Here is a 23204-nt window from a genome sequence, read left to right on the forward strand (position 1 = left end):
TTTGGCTCAAATAAACTCTTATGAAACTTTTCTGTAGGCTGGACATTCTTTCATGGATGACAGAAATATAATATTAACCTTGACTGACCTTTTTATGCCTTATTTTGCTCATTCAAAACTGAAAATACTAATACCGACCTCATAAAATTAAATGGATTAAATGAGTTAATGTATGAACAGAATTTAAAACAATGACTGCCAAATAGTACTAATAAATATTATGCATTATTATAATCTCAAAATGTATGGTGGTATGTGTGAAAGAAAATGCAAAGGGGGGCATGAAAGTATTCATTTTATTCTCAAAAATAAATCTTTTATATATTTAATGTTATAAAATTTATGATATAGTCATAAAACATTTTCAAGAGAAATATGGAGCAGATTGTAAAGGGCCTAGCTAAAAAGCCAGGGAGACCAATTAGAAGATTAGCTTTTTAAGTCCAAAGTCCAAAGTGTTGACCTTGGTTACTACGAAAATTAAAAATCTGACAGAAAAGTCATTCTTCTGCTTCAAGATCATGCTGCTTGTACTCCTATTTAATATCTTATGCTCAACCATTGTTGTTTTCCTGCTTCTCTCCACTAATGAGTTGATACATAGCAATCACTCAATAAATGTTACTGTTAACCAGTTACACTTGCAGTGAAAGAGAACCAAAAAAAGAACAATTCCAAAGTACCACCTACTTCCGTGTTGCTCACATTTGACATTTATATGGTAGCTGCTCCCTAAAGACTGTATTATTTGTGAATCTGTTAAATATCTAGCCTGGTAAAAGCATCTCCATTTACTATAGCTAGCTCCACACTGGGTTTTTCAATGTTGAATAAATATCAATCATTAATGTTCATAACCCTGAAATATGAATATGAGTAGCCTTCTGAATTATAGTTTTAAAAGGTCTTTTTATGTTGTCATATTTTATGGTCATCTGTTAAGCTAACATGCTTTTTAAATTGTTGGAAATAGCTGGCCTTATGTCTGACAAAACAAAGTGCCTAAGCAATGCCATTTCTTATACACTGATAAACTTGACTTCCAAATTATGATGTAACACGTCAAGTTAATTAAAGTTGGTTATGTTTTGATTTATAATGGGTCCTAGATATTCTTAGTGTATTCTTGATATTTAGAATCCACCTAAAGTTGAGCTTAGCATATAAAAATATGTATGCTTTCCTATTAAACACTGCAGGATTTTGATCAGACAACCTTAAACACTAAGAATAGACCACATCTCAGCATCACTGCTCAGCTTGATGGCCTTAGCAGAGTGCAGTTTAATTCAACGTTCAGTGGCATACCTCGTTTAACTGGGCTTTGCCTTACTGAGCTTCACAGATGTGTATTTTTTACAAACTGAAAGCAAGACTCTCCTCCCTTAGCAAAAAGATTACTAGCTTTATTGTGGTCTTGAACCAAACCTGCAATATCTTTAAGGTATGCCTGTATAAGAGTATTCCTTGCTTAGTCTCCCAGTGCTACATTTTGAGAGCAGTGAAAAACCCTCTTATCTCAATTAAGTTTAATTGGTCATAATTCTTATACAACTTCATCCATCTACTTACTTAGTTTCAGTCTAATAGTGCCTCTTTTACCTTTCCTTTGCCTGACCTAATTTCTGATTGAACTCCAATTGCTTCAATCAATTATTTCTCAAACTTCCCTGAACCTCTCTGAAAAGTTATTACTATCCTACTGAAACCCTGAAGGTTATTTCTGGCCTCATTATCACAACTCCTAACTATAGTCACCAAAAACTGAAACTGAGGAAAAGCATGTATTTATTAAGGTGACTCTGCTCTCTTGTAACATTCCCTAAACTTTTTACCCCATTAGTGTCTATGATATAACTTTCCCTGATAGTCTCCTGTCATCTTCCTTCACTATCCCTTTTTTCATGTTTTTTTCTCTTTTACAATTCATTTAATACAACTCTACCCCCACACTACCTCTGCTCATCTCAAATTATTTCAAGATTATTGAAAGCACCTACTGTCTTCGCACAAACTCCAAATGCTTGTGTTGTTGCCTTTTCCTCTCTATTCTGTTCTTACAAGCATTTACAATTCCTTTATCATCCAGCTAGCTCCATCTTCCCAAGCACTGCTAAATCATTCTCACCTAGGTTATTCCAGTGTGGCAGCATTTATCAACTTGTACTACAGAATAGTACGTGTAGTTTCACTTCAGTGCTTTGCCCATTCAAAGGAGGGATTCTATCCTTTTCGTCTGTGTAATCTTAAAGCCTAAAAGTATGCCAGGCACTCAGCGTGTGCTACTAAAGAGATAATGGCTCTAACTTGGGCCTCCTCATATTTACTGCCTAGCTGCAGTATTCCCAAGGGGGCGGTTACGTTTGACACTCCAATTTGACAAATATTTGCGACTTAACTAGCCCTTGTGGAAGCAAAAACAGTAATTAAGATCGGCTCCCCCCGTTGCTTCTCGAAAACAGCATTTACATGTTGCAGTCATAGCAATAAGGTGAGAGGTAGGAAGCACGCGCTCTGGGTAGGATAAGCACAGGATGAAGTTAACGGGAGGGTGGGAAGATGTACTGCAGGCAAAGGAATCAGCTTAAGCTAGGACTAGTATGCACTCGAGACTGCGGACTGTTTAACAGTTGCCAATTAAGCCGACCAGTACGCCTACCTGGTCTCAGCGAGATTCCAAGAGCGGCCGTTACACACACGTGACCACAGGAGCAATGTTTTCGCAACCCATCCTAGCGGGTCCTGGCAATGTTTGGTAACCTAGGCTGCTTAGACCGAAAGGTGAAGGGGTCATAGAAGATAGAGATTCGACAGGCCTATTTCAATGGGAGGCTGCAGCCTCGACAGAGGAACAGGGAACGACGGAATACATCAGGGCGCTCTTGGCGCCCGCCGCTGTTTCCCACGATGGGGTGAGACGCTGGGCTTACAACGCTCTGAAAGTAGAGGCACTAGGGCCGACCTGGGGCTTATTCAAACGTCACCCGCTTCTTACCGAGAACTGAGAACCAGAAGTTGCAGAGACCGACGCTGTCGCCATCTTCCTGTCTGCCCAGGTGACCTCTACAGCCCCGGGGCGGCCCGGGTTCCCGTGCTCTTCTTCCAGATTCTAGAGCCGCCCACTAGGGGCGACCCTAAGCCGAGCCCCTGATGGAAGGGGCTGGGGCGCTGGTCCTGGGTCTAGAAACCCCTGCTACACACCCCCACAGGGACGCCACGCTCCGACCGCACAAGGAAAGCACAACACGTCCTAACGGACGCCTTGAATAGCCAATCAAAAAAGCGGATGTCTTCCGGTACCAGGAGCGAGTCCGCCTCTTCCCTCGGTGACGTCACAAGGTAACGCGTAGTCGGGACCGCGGAGGCCGGCAACGCTGCAGACTACGAGACGATCCTGAGAGGCATCCACGGAGGGGCAGGTGCTCTCCGGGAGGAAATGTGGGCGAGCGATCGCTTTGTCGCCAGAGGCGACTGAACGGTTGACATAGAATTAAAGCGAATGCGAAATTCAAACACTCCATCCGTTCCCTTGGACTAAACGCCAAGGAGAGCGTGAGCTTGATTCGGGGACGTCTCTCCAGGTGAAGTATTTTTACCTTTTGGCCAATAACGAATAGATTTCGGAGGGATTTAATGAGTTGGTCCGATACAAGTCAAGGGAAAAGGAGTCGAGGCACAGCGAACCTTCGCAAACACTTGCTCGATTGGATTGGGGCGCTCGCACCCAAACCTGAGACTGGCTGCTAGAAATAGCCGTGACCCGGGCCTTTGGGCGGGGCGAGTTTAAAGCAGATTTCGCGCTCTGAGAGCGTCAGACTGTTATTGGCCAGCGACTGCTTCCCTTTGTGGGAGATCCCTGCGTCGCTGGGTTAGGGGTTGGGAGGAGCAATCGAGTGACGCAGCAGCCTCCCCAGCTAATCAGGGGAGGGGAAGGGAGACCGAGAAGGAAGCGGATCCGCTGCCGTGCAGCTGAACTGCAGCGAACTACCCGCTTCGTCTCCCTCCGCCACTATCGGGGCCTAAGCGGGAGCGGCCGGGACGGCGTCACTGGGTGGGCTGGGGCGGAAGTGGAGGCGGAGGGAGACGGCGGCGTCCACAGGGCCTTGGGAACTCGCGGCGAGGTCCTGGGAACTCGCGGCGAGGCCCTGGTGGGCGCGAGGCAGGGGGAGGGGGAGGAGGAGGAGCCCGCGGCCGGGGCGGCGGCGGCGCCCGAGTTCCCCGTAGGGCTCCGCCTCGGAGCGGGCGGCTGTGGAGGAGGAGACTGAGGAGCAGGATGGCGGCCTCGGCCCTGTACGCCTGCACCAAGTGTACCCAGCGCTATCCTTTCGAGGAGCTCTCCCAGGGCCAGCAGCTCTGCAAGGTCCGTGGGCGCTGGGCAGCGGGCGGGCGGGGGGTTTTTTCGGCCGTAGCCCAAGAGAGCTGGGTGCCCGCTGCACTGCAGTCGCGCTCTCTTTGCCGGCGCCTTGGGGATTTGGAACCCTCGCCTCTTCACCTGGGGACCCCTTTATCGGATGACCTGAGCATCAGCTCGGAAAGGCCCGTGAAAGGAAGACAGAATCATGCCCTCATCCAGGCGGCCCAGGAAGGGGCCGGACCCTGGGAACCTTCAGGGGTCTCAGGGGTGGGGCTGAGTGAGGCAGCCACCTGTCTATGCCGCAGAGACCCTGGGGTGGAGATGTTTTCATCTCGGGTTTTTTTTTTTGTTTTTTGTTTTTTGTTTTTTTGCCTGGTCTGTCCTCTCCTTCCACCGGGAGGTAGGGGACGGTTTTTGCACTTTCTTGCTAGGAACCTGAAGCAGCAAAGCTGATGGCATCCTCCTTCCCTGTCCAGGAAAGCGAAGCGATGGCTTGGGAACAGAATGCTCTATGATTTGGAGCTCCTCCCATCCCATTAAAGCCGGGATGCCGTCTGTGAGCAACGGTGCAAAATAATAAGTAGTTTCACATTTAACCAATCCTTGAAATTGGCCCTGACAGCTTTCTTAATTTATCTGTAACGTACCCCCACATCTAATAAAGACAAAGACACCTATGCCTTCCCTAAGGAATTACACTGTAATTGGCCATTTTTATGATAAATCACAATTGTCTACGTTGGGAGGGGGCAGATATCATTAATATTTTAGCCATTTGACTAGGTTAGGTAATAATTTTCTACCAGAAAAGTGAAATTAGGACTTTGAGATAGATACTGACTAATTCATTGTCTTATTCCAGGAATGTCGGATTGCTCATCCTATTGTAAAATGTACTTACTGCAGATCAGAATTTCAACAAGAGAGGTTTGTATACTGAATAGTTTTTGATTGTTAAAGACAAAATATTGTCTGTAAGGAATACTTGGGTCTTGTACCTCCATACTTTATTAAGGTGTTTATTTTTAATGGTTTAGCTTTTTAAATTTTAAGTTATAAACCTTTTAGACATGATAGGAGAGAGAATGTTGACAAAGAAATTAATGTTTATTTAACAGCTAGACCTCAGTTTGCACATGAGGAAGGAATAATTGTATGGAAAATGTGGAGCTTAATGAAAAATTAAAATATAAATAGCTACTATTAAACTAAATAAAAAATGGCACATTAGTGCTGACATGGACTTAAGGAGAGAGGTCTGTGGTGTTACCAGCTACCTCCCCAGGGTTAACTCTAATAATTTGTTACCAGTGGAAGAACAGCACATACTTTTTAATAGGATGATTCCTGTTAGAAAATTAGAGCACACACAAGAGAGTAGCCTAAGAGAAGAACAAATAATTTCTTCATATGTTGGTGTGGGCATCATAATGGAGAAGGCCCAGAGGAAGGTTAGGTAAGCACTGATATGTAATACTGTGCATAAGTAGTGGCAAGTGTAAAGATTTTGGAACAGGACAGGAAACATTAGAATTCTTTATTTTGTTTACCAAAAAATACACAAAAGGTATAATCTATTTTAAGGGAAACGGAGGAAATTTGAAAAATATACAACCCTAAAAAGTTACTTATGTTTATATTTTTAAAAATTCTTTGGTTATATTATAGTAAATTTTAAGTACTAGTAAAACAAATAGTACTCTTTGACTATCTGCTTTAGTTGAACATGCAGATTACCTCAGAAAGCTACATAATTTTGATCACCTATATACAACTTCCTTTTCAGCAAAACTAATACAATTTGTAAGAAGTGTGCTCAAAATGTGAAGCAGTTTGGCACGGTAAGTATGTCATATTTTTCTTGTTATTGTTATCGGTCAATTAATGATTTTCACAAAGAGGGACCTTTTAAAATATATATATAGCTATGTTCTTAAGCATTTCAATATATCAAAGTATTTTCGGAAAGAAATTTTCTGTAGACAGTCTGATAGGAAGTGACAACATTTAAAAACAGTCATATTATGTGTATGTTTTATATATATTGCAATTCATTGTGAAATTTTTGGTTTTATTCTTTAAAGGTTCAAAAACAGCAAAACTGGTTATGGAAAGCCTACTAATTCATAGTTTGATAATAATAGTTTTTCTCCCTTCTTCAGAACCTCCAACAATTTTTATATAACAATTTTTATATAATTCAGACATTTATTTACAACAGTCATGGTGTTATCCTAGTACTAATTTCTTACATGTATGTTCTAGTCATTATTGGTATATTATGATCATGATTAGTCAAAGTGCTAGCCTTAATGCTCTGTAAAATCCTGAATTATCTTTTGAATATCAAGAAAATCAAGGTTTGTTTGTTGTAGTTTATATTGAATATGCTATGCCAATTTTTTTAAGTTGAAAACTCACCTATAGTATATATTCCTTGCATCATCTGTACCTGTATATGATGAAAAGTTAAAATGTTTTTAGAATAAATGATACAGTAATTATGCTAATCAGAATGTTAGTAGAAGTTCATTACCCCAAATACTGGATACATGAAAATGTCTATCAATGAGTACCTATATTTTCATCATTTAAGACCTTTTTTGCATGTAGCTTTTTTATTTAACATACTGTGCAAATCATAAATATGTTTCTCGTGGGTTTTTTTAACTATTCAATAGTGCAACAAAAAATTTTACTAAATGAATAGAAACATGATAAATATAGAGCAACAGGTAGCAAGTCCTCAAATGTCATATTTTTATGATAGTGATTGATGCTATAGGAATTTAACTCTTGTTTGTATCAATTACCTTATGGTAAAATTGGTTTCATTATGTGTTGTTTCGCTCAAAGCTGCATAACCTATCAATGGTGTTAAGTGAGGATTTGCTGTATTTGAAAACAATTTTTTTACCTATTTCCTTAGCTAACCTCAGAAATGTCTGTACACTGGGTATGTTTTTGCAGCATATTTTTAATGTATTTAAATGTCTCTGTTAAAGAAAATATATCTGTTTTTCAGCCCAAGCCTTGTCAGTACTGTAACATAATTGCAGCATTTATTGGTACAAAGTGTCAGCGTTGCACAAATTCAGAAAAAAAGTATGGACCACCTCAGACTTGTGAACAGTGCAAACAACAATGTGCTTTTGATCGGAAGGAGGAAGGAAGAAGAAAGGTATGTGTTTTTTTTATGTTATGGTATATTCTGGAAATTAAATAAAACACCAGACAAGTTAGAAGTTACTATAATTAATACACTACGGATATTGATGTATTTTTTGGGTCCCCGCATGCATGTAGTTAGATGAACGTATAGGAACAGTGCATATTCTCCTCGTTTGCTTCACATATAGATGCATGTTGATCAATCAAGATTACTGTGCTTTCAGAAATATTCTGTGATGGCTATTCTGTACTACTTGGTTATCTCACAATTGGTTTGGAAGAATTATTGCTTTTAAGTCTTTTCAACTACTTACCTTTTTGCTGGTTACTTGAAGTTACTGGTATGAAAAAATATCTTATGGCACATTAACATGTATAATTCAGAGTTAGTCTTGAATTATTTGGGGCTCATATTTTAAACCATTGTTTTTTTTTTTCTCTGTCATGACTTAAAAAGTTTGTGTATGCATGTGACAACCCTCTGCTGCTCAGCATTGACACAGACCTCCTCTTGTCTATCAGTTTCAATTGATTTGGAGGATGACTGTCTCTTTGAGGGGCGCCCCTAGGTTCCCCCATAGGAAAATATATACCCTAGTTTTAAGAAATGTTCTTTATGCACTTCTCATATGAACAAATAGGAGACAACTTTATTTTTATAGGTCTAGTCTTAATAATTTTGGAAAGAAATCCCTTTTCCTCTCCTTTGACGTGTACAGTTGATTCTCATTATTTGTGGTAGTTATGTTCTATAAAGTTGCTGGGAACACTGAATTAGTAAATATTTAACTATTGCTCCTAAGGGCCATATAGGATTAGGTGCCTATTCCTGGTCACAACATTGTTTTATGTATGTCTCTGTTCAAAGACACCTTACTTAGTATGTATTGTTGATTGATTAAATTGAACTCATAGCAAACAGCATCGTAACTATGCCTGAATGAAGCTTATCTAACACATGTATTTTTTATGTAAGGTACATCACAGCTTCCTTGTGCTTAGGAACACTATACATGACTTCATTATACCTGGGGACCATTTTAAACAGTGAAATCACTGATAAAAAGCAAAAACATGGCACTAAATAGACCATGAGAAGAACATTTGTTCATAGAATGAGAGCTGAAAGAAGACAGCAGATCGTCACCTTGTTCAACCTGAGCTAGGAAGATTTGCTGTCTAGCTACACAGATTTGCCACACTGTGCATGTGCATGAATGATCATGAAGCGCTGCAAGTTAATTTTGGGGTTATAGATAAATTTTAGCAAGTAGGTGGTGTGTTTACAAATGTGAAATCTGAATAATGAGGATCAACTGTATAGGTCATTCAAGTGCTCCTTTTTTCTAAAAATTAACAGTTTTACTGTAATGGGAAATACCTCATCATTTTAGTAATTACACAGCAATTTAAGAATTCAGACAGGTGCTTCAGTAAGAATTCTTTAAACTATACCATCAAGTTATGCTTATTTTCCAAGTAATAAGAAAACAAGTTTTTTTAATCCAAATTTAAAAATGGCTCAAAACTAATGGAAGTCCATTTATACTCACCAATTTTATGATCCTCTAAACAAGCATTTTCCCAAGTTTCAGAAAAGTCTAATTTTATTTCCATTTTACAACTCTGTATATGAGTGTGTGAGTGTGTGTGTATGTGTGAGTGAGTGAGAGAGAGAGAGAGAGAGAGAGAGAAATATAGCTGGAACTTGAGTATTTTTTCTTACCTGGTTTCACAGGTACATTTAATCTAATACAAATATTTTCTTTAAAAAGGTTGATGGAAAGTTATTATGCTGGCTTTGTACTTTATCATACAAGAGAGTTTTACAGAAGACAAAAGAACAGAGGAAGAGCCTGGGATCTTCACATTCAAATTCATCATCTTCATCTCTTACTGAGAAAGACCAGCATCATTCAAAACATCATCACCACCATCATCACCATCACCATCGTCACAGCAGTAGTCATCACAAGTAAGTACTTTGAAACCATATTGTCTAAAATCCAGGCATTTTAATGCCATCTATTGGTTGTTTAACTTTTTGCAAGTACTAGTTATGTGCTAGTCTAGTTTCCCTTGTACACGGTTAGCTTCTTGACTATCTAGGGCTGTTTCTCCACTTTGTTAAGTGTATAAAATTATATAATATATGTGGACTGTGTTTAACTGTTTACCATAATAATAAAGATCAGACATTTAAGGAATTACTACATCAAATTTTGATCATATGAAGCCAAAGTACATGAGAGTTAATACTTTATTGATTTATGTTACCAAAAGCCAAATATTTTTTTTTTTTTGGTTTAAATAATTCTTAGGATTTTACTATAAAAAAGACATTTATCTCAGTTGTCATTCATTTGTTTTAATTAAAACAAAATTAAACCAGTGACTAGGGAATTTACATTCAGTATTTTTGAGAGCATATTCTAACACTCTTATTTGTGACCATGATAGAAACATTCTAAATCTTGAAGGTTCTCAAAGTGTAAGAAATAATCTTTTTAATTAGTGATGCTTTTTTTTTTTTTTTTTTTTTTTAACAAATCGGCAGGAATTCTGCCTGATTTTTTTAAAGTGCCTTGGGTGGGGGTGAGTCATATAGGAGTACTATCTTAACCTTTTAAGTGTGTAGTGTAAAGATTTTTAAGTGTGATTGTAGTCTTCAGGGAAAAAAATCAATATTAAAACACAAGTTAAAATGGAGAACACAGGAACATGATGCATACTGATTTTCATAAAAATTCCCTGTTTTTCCCCAAATTTCTCTTGAGTATTTGGAGTTCTAGATAGGCATAATTTTATTTACGGAAAACTGATGCCTACCGTATTTAGAAACACAGTGGTATTTTAAAAATATAATGTGATTCTATCTAGCGAAGATTCGAATCTAAATTTTAGTCAAGCACATATCAGATTATGGGTGTACTTTTGAGACACAAATATGGTTTACTTTAGGGGCAGAATGTTTCCACTTGTCTTATACTGTGTTGTGCTTTCTGGTTGTAACAGTGGTAGACCACATAGTGACTTCTCTTGGCTATTTTGAAGAAGTTTTGTGGTCTTTATATAAGTATCCCAAGGAGCAAAGAAACATAACTCTTCCTTGTTTTTGTTTCTTGCTTTAATAAAAAAATATGACAAAATAGCTACCATAATGGTATCCAGCAGGCCTACTCCAAAGACTCAGCCAAAATGACTCTTTCCTTTGTGTTTTACATATAAATTTGCCTTAGTATGATGTGGAAAGACACACTCAGAGTATGTTTAATAAAGATCAAATTCTGTGACAGAAATTTAATCTTTTAAGAATGAGAAGTCTCAAAAGTAAAGGGAAAGAGGATGGTACTGACATTTTTTTTCTTTTTGATTACTTAGAAAATACTAATTTGTATTTGATGGATATAGACCATTTGACAAGAAGGCAGCCAGTTTGTGGGGTCCTGTCTTAAGTTCAATAATTCGAACCATTATTGGGAGCATACATATTATGATACATAATGATGGGGAAGGGGAAGGAAGAAACTCAGGTCAGTCTGGATTCAGGAATGGCCTACCTCAGAAAGCAAGAATGAGAATTCTGTTTCTCTGTAATCATCGTTTTGCGATTGTTCTCACTTGAGATCTGTTTAATGCTGTTGACTCATGTGCAATTATACAACTTGTTAATGCTTATAGTGAAATTTTTAAAATAAACAAAATGGCAACTGAATTCCTTAGTAAGGTTACCATTCATTGCTACAAGTAAAGAAAAACTCAGGTTCTTAGAACTATAGAATAAATTCCCCAACCTGGTATTTATTTAGAGGTGATTTTTAAGAATGTGGTCTGTTATACACCTTTGCTCAAAAAACTTCTACAGCTAAAACAATAGCAAATTTTATACACACAAATATATATATATATTTCTAGTTATTGTGTATATGCCAGCTCTGTACTAAGTGCTTTTACGTACATAACTCATTTAATTTTCATATCTCTATAAGGTATGTATTGTACATAGATGAGGGAACTGAGGCTCAGGAATTTTAAGTAACTTGTAAAAGGTCACGCAACTCAGATCTTCTAGCATTTCTTCTCTTGGGTAAATACATGGTATCTAGTACATAGGAGATGCTGTATACATATCGAGTCAATAAATTAGGGGTTAATGAAGAAATGGCTAATGTGCTAGTATAGGGGGAAAGTTTGTAGGATTCATAATCCATTATTAGGTGGTTATAATGGTATAATGGCATAATGGAAGAGAAGTAGTATAATATTAATTGTAAGTAAAAATTAAATCAGTTGTTACTGTGAAATTTCTGAATATTTTCAGCATGACTTCTTTAGAGTACTGACTGAAAAATGATCTAGAGGCTTTAGAGAGAGTTCTTAGGAAAACTATGACAGAAACATTATTTCCTGGTTTAACCTGACATGTGCTTCTGAGCAACTTGAGTTACTCCAAAGGTGGAATCTTCATGTAGGATTTATTAGGAAGGCCTTGACTCTAAAGAGAGAACATCTTCTATCTGAGATAGTAAGTGCAGCCTTAGTAAGGGAATTCTCAGACTTTATGATTATAGAATCCTGTTGTGGTTTTTATGGTCATATACCCCAACCGTTATTGTAATGTTAAATTGGATTATGAAAGTCCTGATTAAAATAAAATTCAATCACTATCATTGTACCTTTCTTGAAGAACTTTAGATAGCTAGCTAGAGTCATCTGATTAGAATCGATCTTATTAGGATGTGACGTATTCAATATATATTAACTTAGTCTGAAAACTTACTTGAATATGCCTTTCTCTGAACAAAAGTTTAAAATAGACACATAATTTGATTTTATTGGGAAGAATGCAGTTAAATGTAGATGTATTAAATAAATGTTGTTATTAGATGTCATTTATACGTTTTTCAGAATCAGCAATCTGAGTCCAGAACAAGAGCAGGGACTGTGGAAACAGAGGTAAATATGTTAACATATTTTCTGAAGTATTTCAAAGAGTTTTTTTAATGTGACCTCTCTTTAACCTTGTTACTTAGGTTTTTAAAAAATCAATGATGTTCGGTACTATAAGCAGAATAACTTGCCACTTGGTGCCTCAGCCCTTTTTACTCTAATTATTCCTATTAATGTTTGGTTTCAGCCATAAATCCTCTGCAGCAATTCAGAATGAAACTCCAAAGAAAAAGCCCAAATTGGAATCTAAGCCATCTAATGGAGATAGGTAAAAATGAATTCCTTTAGTGAAAATTCACCTTAGTTGAACAGTTATGGTTGATTGTCAGTTATTACTAGGTGTAGGAATAGAAACATGTATCTTCTACATTGACTTCTTTGAGTCATCCAGAAGAGTAAACATAATCAAATTTTTTTACTTAATTTTGGCAATAAGAAAGTGGCACTGAACTATGTTGTTCTATTTGGGGAATAAATTTGGGTTTTGAAAAAAGGAAAACAAATCTGAATAGAGAACATTCTTTTTACTTGATTATTCTTCAATGAAACACAAATCTAATTGTGATATTTTAAATTGACCTGCTTGGAAAATGTTTTTAGATTTAAAGTAGTATGAACAAGTGTGACTTTGTTTTAGTTCATTAGCCAAAAGTTTGCTGATGTTTCTGTACAAATTGGCTGCCTATTGCTTTACACTAGAAGTATTGACCCCCTAAAAGCTAATACTGAATTATATTTCTGCAGGTGTATGTAATGTGTGCCATTAGTAAGGTAATTTGCCAGTTGCATCCATTTCTGTCAGGTACATATTTTTTTGCATTAGCCTTAAGGATGTTTGTGGAATTGTCTAATTTATGCAATTTGAACACCTGGTAATTTTCCTTCTACTTCATTTAACTGTGTTTTACTTTTTTCTTTTTAGTAGCTCTATAAATCAGTCAGCAGATAGTGGGGGAACAGACAATTTTGTCCTTATAAGTCAACTGAAAGAAGAAGTGATGTCCCTTAAACGTCTCTTACAGCAGAGAGACCAGACCATTTTAGAAAAAGATAAAAAGGTAAGAACATGGTTCACTGAAGCCTGGTAAGATTTACAACATGACTCTTTTTTCAATAATTGCAAATTTTATTAGACTTTCTTTAATAATTTGGTAATGTTTGCCATGCATCATTCTTAAAGATAAATTTTACAGAAGCCCAAATTGGAACCTATGCCATCTAATGAAGATAGGTAAAATAATCTTTTTTTTTGTTCTCAGAAATAATTGAGAGATAATTTGAATTGTAATTTCTGAACATTAGTTTTCAGTAAACCTATAATTTAAAATAGTTCTAATGTCTTAATTTGAAAATAGTTATAAATAGAATATTGTATGAATTCTTGTGATTTGAGAAAGTAATTGAAACTAGTCTTTGATGTATAATCATGTTTTTATTTCAATCCAGATCAAATAATTGGTCAAAAGTAATGCTGTGGGAATTTTCTGTGTTTTAGTGAGTGATTAGCATTAGGTTTCTAAGATCAGTTTATAGAAAGTTAAGTTAAGATCAAGGGGAATATCAGATATGTTGTCTAGTGAAAAGTTCTAACACTTTCCGTGTGAACTTCTCTTTGGGCCTCAGTTTTCTCATTTTAAAAATGAAAGTATTAATACCATCTCATAGGGTGGTGGTTATGATTAAATGAAAATGTAAAGTACTTGCTATAGCTGCTGGTATGTGTAAGTGTTCATAGATGCAACTACTAGTGTTTTGTCATCTTCCAGTGTAGAACCTACTTTTGTACTTGTTTTACGGTCCTAGACTATCAAATTTGACCTATTTCAAACATAAATAGGAAAACTTTTTTAAAAAAAATCCCTTTAAAATTATTAACAATACATAATTATAAACATGTATATGAACTATCTGTTTCTAAGTGCCCATAGTAGTGCTTCTGTGTGAGCTGGCTTTTACCTCTGGCATTCAACAACTTTGGTGTTAAATTTCCCACACCTTGATGGTTTAGTGGATTTAATTTTAATATATTTGTACCTTAACTTTAAGCAAATTCAGAATAGGAAATTTAGGATTGACATAATATAAAAGTAGGGTAATTATAAGTGTCTTGTTTTTTATGGTTATTTTTTATTAACTGCAGGATTTTTTTAAATTAATGAACTTTTATAGAAATTTGTTCTACGCTCAAAATTTTAGAGACATTTCTATTGCACAAAGACAGATATAGCTATATTAACCAAGGTAAAAGTTGAATAAAATGGTAAGTTTACTATAACAATGATTCCAAAACCAACTAATAATGAATTATGGATGTTTTTGACTTTTAAGATACTTTTGGTAGCATAACTATTCTATATTAGTTGACTTAGTTGAGTTTTTTCCTTTTGTTAGTGTTCCTTTTATCTTAAAAAACATTAATGGGGATGGGAATTAGTGGTGTTGTAAAGAAATTAATAATCATAAGCCTAAAATTGCTACATATTTACACTTATAATGTAAATCCAAGATGACCAAGTTATTTTCTTGAATTTATTGCATTTTATTTAGTGACTTCTAGAGCCAGCCATTTATAAGATTATGAGGATATAAAGATGAATAAATAAGAAACAATCCTTATCTTTCAGAAATTCATAATCTAGAAACAACTCACAGTATAGTAATGAGAATAATTATCTTAGCTGATCTGATGTGAATTGTCATTTTGGTACAGGAATTCTTTTGTAATATAGAAAAGAGAATTCAACAATTTGAATTTTTTAAAAGCAAGAGCTTTTATTCAGAAAATAATACAAGATACTATGGCTTTTTGCTGTTGTACATCTTTCAGGTTACTGGCTACTGGGTAATTAAAAAAAGGACTGCGAACCTTTAACGCTTACATACTAAAAACCATTTAAAAATAACTAGAAGCTTTCTAATACATGGTTCTAATGAAGGAATTATATAATATCAAGTTATTTTTTAGTTATTTTTAAAGTCATGAGATGCTGTATTTTCTGTATGTCATTGATATTTGTGGAAAATTGTCACATAGCTTTCTTTGCTTCCTCAAACCACTGAATTTTTTTCTTAACATTTGTCTAATTTGGCCCAAATTTTAAAGTAACTTTTTTTTCCTTTATTATTCCATATTAGTTGTATTTCTCTGCCTTGTTCTCCCATCTTTACCTCAGATCTTAGTTCGAATTGGATACATAATTCTGACATTTATTTTCAAATGAAAGCAGTATAGCTCTTGTTTCATAAGACTTCGTCTTTGTACTTGACTCATGTGAAACTTTTTTTAATCATGGAAAGATTATTTGAACTTGAAGCCAATTTTATTGTTTACTTTGTTTTATATCATATAAAGTACATTTTAATTGAAGCATTTCCAAGGTATTAGCTGTTAAGCTTTCCTATTGGCATACCAGTTGCCAAACTGTCTAGTGAAACTACCTTTAAATAAAAACAAAAAAGAAACTTCTTTGACGTTTTACTGATGATTCAATATTATCTCAATATTAAAATTAGACTAAATACAAAACAAATTCTAGATAAGTTATAAAATTCAGGAAACCACTGTTAACATCTTCCACTTTTATAGTGGTGAGTTTATTGTGAAGAATATTTAAAATGATGTTTGTGTATGCATATATACACATTTATATGCATATATATATAGTCATATACATATGTGTGTTTGTTTTTTAATTTCTCAGTTAACTGAACTAAAGGCAGACTTTCAGTACCAAGAGTCAAACTTGAGAACAAAGATGAATAGTATGGAAAAAGCTCACAAAGAAACTGTGGAACAACTTCAGGTAAATATCATCATTTATGTAAACTGTTAGGCAAGGAAAGAAATTTTGGTAATAGTATTCATTATCTTAGACTGGTATTGGTCTCTCTTTATTATGCATATTCGGTACAGTTTTAGCTTTGTTTTAGGCTTCGTAATAGTTTTTAATCCTGCTCCCATTAAATACTATGGCTTGAAATTACTTGATAGGGAATTCTGAAATTACTTGACATTAATTCTGAAAACTTTTGCCTAAACTTAAAGTGGGGTTTTCAGAGAAGGATATCATTGCAGTATATTCAATTCATCATCAGTGAACAGCAAACAATTAAAAATCAGATTCATGAAACTAACGTGAAAACAAGGTCTTTAGTACATTGTGCAATTATTCTTCCTATTTCCTTTCAGATAATGGGTGGGAGATGGGTGCAGAAAACCAATTTTCAGGGACCTCAAGTGGAGGAAATTTATGCTGCATTCAATGATGCAAAGCATCTAGATCAACCTCAGAGTATGCTAAGTGTATATACTTAGTAGGGTTTCAATACAGGGGACAACTGAATGGTGTAGCTAGGAGTCACCAGTTACAAAGAGGGTAGTATCCGACGTCTGGCATGCAGAGCTGGAGAATAAATCATTTCCTTATTTAAGTTTTGTTTCACCTAGTTTTCAGAAATTTAGAAATGAGACCACACTAAATGAATTATGTATTTTATTCCGACATCTGTAGAATTAGATCTTTGGGTAACAGGGTTTTCAGAAGCTTCAAAAGCACAGAAGATGCTGGCACACAGACTTTAGACTCGATGGGAGAGTACAGCTTGGGAAGGAAAGAATTAATATTGCCCTGCTTTTTGTTTGTTTTTAACAATGTAACACCAAGGGATATTTGCTTTTTCTATCTTTTGGTTTTGTATTCTTCATACTTGTTTGAAAGTAGCTTAAATCGAATAAGATTATAAAGTTGATTTAGGAACTTGTTGAAATTCGAGGTACAGGTTGCCTACTGTTAACACTGATATTACTTCTTGTACATTATTATTGTTCATCGTCCACTAGCAAGAATTAGTTTTATGATACTCTAATTTTTTCTCATTCAGTCATTAATGCTGAAGGATTACCTGGGAATATAATCTTTTCTATGATGATTTCTGATTTAATGTGTAACCAAAACTCTGGAGTAAATCCAGAATGAAGTGACAAAAAAACCGTGAACAGTACTTCAATATGATAACATTTAGTACTTCTCAGTGTTCAGAAAATTAGCTCGATAGTTTATTTTGTAGTTGTAAGCAAAGGGGAACCTTTTTGACGTCTTAGCCTGATAGGCATCTTAAGCCTACCTCCTCTTGATTGGTAGCTAAAGTTTCATGTAATGGAATAGTAACAGAAACTAGTATTTATGTACAACTATGACATTTTCAATACGATTTTACATAGGCTGTCTTATTTGCGCCTTAAAATAACTTTGAGTTATGTGGTATGAAACTGTGTTCACATAATTAGCAATGACAGAGATCTTCTGACTCTGATTTGACTACACTTTCTCCTGTTCTGCCCTTTTCCCACTACCACTTCCCCTATATCTTTTGTGTTATTGCCGGAGACATTCTGTCAGCTAAGTATTATCTTTTAAACCCTACTCCCTTTAGCAAGCAGGTACTAGTAGATGATTAAACATGGTTAACTATTTTTATCTTTTTTGTGATAAAAAACTGAACCCTATAGCAGGAAATTTACCTTGCTTAAATAGTTCTCAAAACATTTTTAACTATCAAATCTGGGAAAAAGCACTGAGCATCACAAGAAAAAATTAGGCAAAATACCAAAAAAAAAATCTCATAAAACCAAAATTATCTAAAATGTCAAGAATACCAAATTAAAAAAAAAAAAACATACCTTTAACTTAGGAGATAAGTTGATAAAAGGAGAAAGGGTACTAACATTTGAATGCCTACTATGTACAAGCCACTGGTTAGGCTAAGTGTTTTATATATTTGATTAGTTCTTTCAACTCCTGTTTGTGGGTAGTGAAGTTTCTGTTTACATATGAGAAAATAGACTCCAGGTTACATAGCAGGTAAGTGGCAGAACCAGAATTCAAAGCAGAATCTGTGTGATTCTTAATACAAATATTCTTTCCTTTAGGCCAGTATTTCTAAACATTTTAACTTGCTTAAGACTTTTTAAATAATTTAATGGATTTTTGAGTGTGCATGATAAGTAATGTTAGTATTAAAATGTTTAGTGCGTTTAAATACTGCATTGTAAAATAAAATATATTTTTTATCGTACCTATATTAGAATAGACATTTGGACTTCTCTCTATTTAACAACTGATGCACTATTTTTCTTAGACGCTTTTTTCATACATAATTTATTGACAAATAAGTTTATTAGTGACATGATTAGGAGACCAAATACGTAAATGCAGATTGAAAGTTAGTTGCTAGGGAATTAAAAAGGAAAAATTGCTTTTAATGCCTAATATTCGAGTTTTAGTATTTCATACTTAGAATATGAAAATTGTAAGCCCATTGATTTTTTTTTATTTCTTGATGAGTGAAAAAAAATTTAAACATTAGCTCTCTAATAATTTGGTATGTTAGTTTAAATGCTTTTGTATAAAAGTAACTTACAGATCTCATGGAGATCTCTTTGAGGCAAACTTAAAGATATTTTTTATGTCCTTCATTAATTTATATTTTAAATTTGTTTTATGAGATACTTTTTTTATCCAGTAAGAATATCATAGTTATAAATTAAATAATCTGTAGCTAACAATAAAAAGAAAATAATTTAAAACTACCACATTGACTAAGACTAGTTAATTGAGTAATAAAACCAATTGATCAAGAGTGTGCTCGCTTGACTTCTACTAACTGCCAGGCTTTCTCATTGACTTATCCTCTGAGTGTCTCAAACTGTTTAGTTTCAAAGGGAAAATAAAATGCTTTTAAATTTTTGATGCATTTCTATTTTGAATTTAAAACACTTAATTACCACTTTAATTGTTTAAAAACTGTGAACAGAGAAATGCTGTTAATTGTGCAGTCAAACATAAAAATTGATTTGATTTGCAAATATGAGATTGCTCTAAAAATATTTGTATTTTGGAGGTCATAAATATCAGTTAGGGAGAGTTTGAAGAAGAGTTGGGAGAGTGAAAGTACAGAGCCTGGAAAGATTTCCATTTCATGAAACTTCTTTAAGATGGTATACAGAGAAAGCAAGGTGTTATGTTGCCATACAAAGGCTAAAATTAGAGTAGAAGATGAAGCATCAAGGTTAAAAAAGTCTGTCTAGATAATAAAAAATCTTGAGGCCTATGAAGGAAAATTGTTTTCAAACGTAAGCCAGAGGATATCTTTTAAAATTTTATTTTAGGACAGTGGCTTTGATTCCAAACTATTGTCAAGACTCTCCCCATTTTGGCTCAAAAATGCCAAAAGTGTTTGATCATTAACATGCTTGTGTATATGGAGGGTCCTTATTATCTACATTTTCATACTGAAAGGATTGCGTAGGGAGACAAAGGCAGTCAAAATATAAAAACATTCTGAATACTAAAGGGTCTCTACTTACACAGTCTTCCTCATGATTGTCACAGTGCATTGGCTTAAAGACTGTCTTTGTCAATGGTGGACAGAACATTTGAATAAAGTGCAAATTCAGGTGGATGACGAAGTGAAATTTTGACCCTTTTAAGAAAAATTTCACCCTTTAATTAAACTGAAAACAGTGATGATGTGTAACTGCTCAAATTCTATCAAAGCCAGTACCTGATGACTGTAGGGCAATTAAAGGAGCAAAATTAAGAAAGGGCAGTTCCAATGGGTGCGTCAAAAAAACATTATTTAAACATCATTAAGAAGATTGAGTCACTGGCAAAGTGATAGTATTTTTGCAAAAATAATTTCTTATACTTGTTCTGTAAATAAGTGAACATCAAATAAAGGACTTTGTATAGTTTGATTTCTCTCAAATCATCACTTGAGTCGTTTGATCTTATTGTAAAATAAAACTTATTTTCATGTTTTCATGTTTTTAGATTAAAGAGCCAAATATTTTTTTTCCTTATTTAAAATTTTGACCCTATTTAAGCAGATTGACTCAAAGTTACATTTTTTGGTAACTGATTATAAATTGATGAACCTAAATATACTCTTTCATTTATTTCTGTTGGTATTTCAGTGAAATCTTGTTCTATAAATGAAAAGAACAGCATTAAGTAAGTAGTATTCTTCAGCATGACTTCATGATATTTCAAACATTTTTAATCATAAATGTTTCTGTCTCCCACAGGCGAAAAACAGAGAACTACTCAAACAGGTTGCAGCACTGTCAAAGGGTAAAAAGTTTGACAAAAGTGGAAGCATACTAACATCCCCTTGAGAAGGTTATTGATTTAGTGTTACTGCTGAAAATGTAAATTTGAAAAAAAAATCTGTGAAGCTCTTAAATTCTGTGTAGTGGGAAAATATTTTTGCACACCAAATGAATTGGTGTGTTTCCTATTCACTTTTGTAACTGATATACAGCATTTTTTAAGTTGTAAAACATTCAGATAAAGCTTCAACTGGTTTGAAGTAACTTTTTAATTATTTGATATCAAGGAACTTTTTTGCCAGCAATAGTATTAAACAGTTATAAAGGAGTGCATGAGTAGTGCTCTTTATAAAATGCAACATGCAATAATAGGGTAGGTATGGTTTTAAGAAGTCAGAGAAGCAGGGTTTTTGGTTTTTTTGTTTCACGCTATGCTAATTTCAGATAAACAGTTTTTAATTTAGAAAGCGAAACCTTTTAAACAAGGAAAATGGTGAACACTGGTTTTTTTGGTAATTGTGTTTTCACTTTGCGTCAACATAAATTTAGAAAAGAATCATGGTGCTTTTATTAAATGAACTTCAGAGAATATGTAAATATGTTTTTAAAAGTTAGATCATTAACATTAGCTAGTAAACTAGTATTTTCATTATTGGCATAGGAATTAATGTTTATTGTACAGTATCCAAGGTAAAATGTGTTTTGTTTTGTAAAAACTGTAGATTTTTACTTACAAGTGCCTTTTTGCCACCTAATGTTTTTATTTATAGGAATGCCGATCTTTTGTACATAGTTTGTTTTAAAATCATGTTTAATAAATGTTTGTATATAAATGCATATGTACAGAGCCTATTTCAAAAGGAAATCAAAGTTGCTAGTAAAATGTTTGAGGTTACATTAAGAACTGATAATGCATATAGACTTTAGATGATCTTGTGGTTTGCTTTTGTGTGATATGGGAAGCTATTGGTCATTGAATTCATTGAATTATGTCGCAATACTTCCCCAAAGATTTAATTTTAAATTACTTCTGATAGAATAATTTTATTTTTTATGTGATACAGCTTCATGTTCATATTTTGTAAGTTACATGTTTTGCTTTATTTTTCTTTTATAAAAATTTTTTAAATTTATAATTTTTTTGCAGTGGTCCATATATCTGCTTTTCCTATAATATGTGGTTTTCTAAGTTAATATTTATGTACACCATACTTAATTTGTAAGTTTAAAGCAAATCTGGAAAAAAATTAAATAACTTTTAAATCAATCTGTGACTATCTTTGAATAAATTGGAATCTATTGTAAGATTCAGGTTCTATTTATAAGAAAATTATATTAGAGTCTTTAAAAGTGTCTATAAAAGGTTAGGGTAGCGTGGGATAGGTTACGGGAAGTTATCGACTAATTATATTATGATCCATTGGTTTTCAGTCTGTAATGGAATTGATCTCCTACTTAATAAATGCCAATTCAGACTTTCAGTTTAAAGCATCAAGCATCGCTAGATAGACTAGGTAGAATGAAGAGTCCTACTCTTAGGAATTTATGGGTAAGGGTAATTTTGTTTCAAGTAAACTTATATTTATCAATTTTGAAGCTTTTGTTTTTAAACAAGCATTGAATATGAATGTCATATCAAAGGTTGTCGTTTCTCAGAACACAGGATGATTTTAACAATTGTTTTTAACATGGCTCGTGTTTCAGTAGATTATTCTTAAAGTTACTCATAAAGTAATATCAAATAATTGTGTCCAATTTGAAAATATAATTTAGGGTAAATTTCAAGTGATAGCAGAAGATCGAATGAGTCAGACTTGGAAAAACTAAACCAGTTTATTTTTATGAGATCTTTATACAATAACCGTCCTAAATTTAGTACTCTCAACGATGCTAGATAATGCCTTTTTAACATAGATTTTAATGTTTGCAGGATTTGCTAAATTCATAAGATAATCATTACTTTTCTTTAAGATTTGTGTTGTTTTATATTCTGGTTTCATAGTCATTTTCAATCTGCAGTGATCATTATGGTTTAAAAATAAGCTGTGTAATAGTTTATACCTTGTTGGAGCTGCTACAAAAGAAAGGTGCCCCTTCTCACTTTTTTAGGTAATAGGTTAAAAATTGAAAATCAGTCTCAGTAATTAAGCTTGTAAATTCCAAGGCTAAAATATTTTAGAGGCTTCACAGTATTTAATCCTAATTAAACACCCTCCCAAGAACTTATTTTATAACTTAATATTTTTGCAGTTGTACAAACTAGCAATTAAGTCCCAGTCCTGAATCTGTAGTGTAATGACATAATGAGCTGATATTCTTTAAATGTGGACCTGTAAGGAGATACTATGGTGTGCCGTATTGTGCTTTTTAGCTTGTTTTCAGCTATTAGCATTTACCAGTGAGGATCACTTTGGCTCAAGTTATTTATGTATTAATAGCCTGTGAATATTTACAGTCCTTTTTAGATTGTATTGGTCTAAATATGCATTTTACAGTGAACCTGTTAAGCTGTTCACATGTATAGACTATTGAAATACTGTACTTGTACACATCTGACTGTTGACATTTTGTACTTTTTTCTAAATCCAATATTTCACAATAAAAACTTGTCAAAAGCTT

The 23204-nt window shown here is 34.4% G+C and overlaps 2 protein-coding genes across 4 annotated transcripts in view; one reads left to right on the forward strand and one right to left on the reverse strand.

The window, feature by feature from the left end:
- The window catches only part of CEP57 (centrosomal protein 57), a 40225-nt gene extending 36957 nt beyond the window's left edge, over nucleotides 1-3268 (reverse strand). The window contains exon 1 of one of the 2 annotated variants that reach the window (XM_016159942.2): nucleotides 2996-3268. In XM_016159942.2, coding sequence (XP_016015428.1) covers nucleotides 2996-3040 — 45 coding nt within the window. In that variant the 5' untranslated portion in view covers nucleotides 3041-3268. The remainder of the gene's footprint in view (nucleotides 1-2995) is intronic. The other variant, XM_016159939.2, reaches the window with a different exon arrangement.
- A 334-nt stretch (nucleotides 3269-3602) lies between these two features.
- Nucleotides 3603-23204, forward strand: FAM76B (family with sequence similarity 76 member B). 2 transcript variants are annotated; one of them, XM_016159944.2, is made up of 10 exons: nucleotides 3603-4360; nucleotides 5217-5281; nucleotides 6141-6195; nucleotides 7380-7535; nucleotides 9301-9500; nucleotides 12434-12481; nucleotides 12663-12743; nucleotides 13401-13533; nucleotides 16177-16278; nucleotides 20562-23204. In XM_016159944.2, the coding sequence occupies exons 1-10, from the start codon at nucleotides 4274-4276 to the stop codon at nucleotides 20649-20651; spliced, it is 1017 nt and encodes a 338-aa protein (XP_016015430.1). In that variant the 5' UTR covers nucleotides 3603-4273; the 3' UTR covers nucleotides 20652-23204. The 2 variants fall into 2 exon arrangements, with proteins under 2 accessions (XP_016015430.1, XP_016015429.1); XM_016159943.2 differs by having other exon boundaries at nucleotides 3604-4360; nucleotides 13398-13533.

Source organism: Rousettus aegyptiacus, unplaced genomic scaffold, assembly GCF_014176215.1.
Source record: "Rousettus aegyptiacus isolate mRouAeg1 unplaced genomic scaffold, mRouAeg1.p scaffold_m13_p_5, whole genome shotgun sequence".
NCBI lineage: Eukaryota > Metazoa > Chordata > Mammalia > Chiroptera > Pteropodidae > Rousettus > Rousettus aegyptiacus.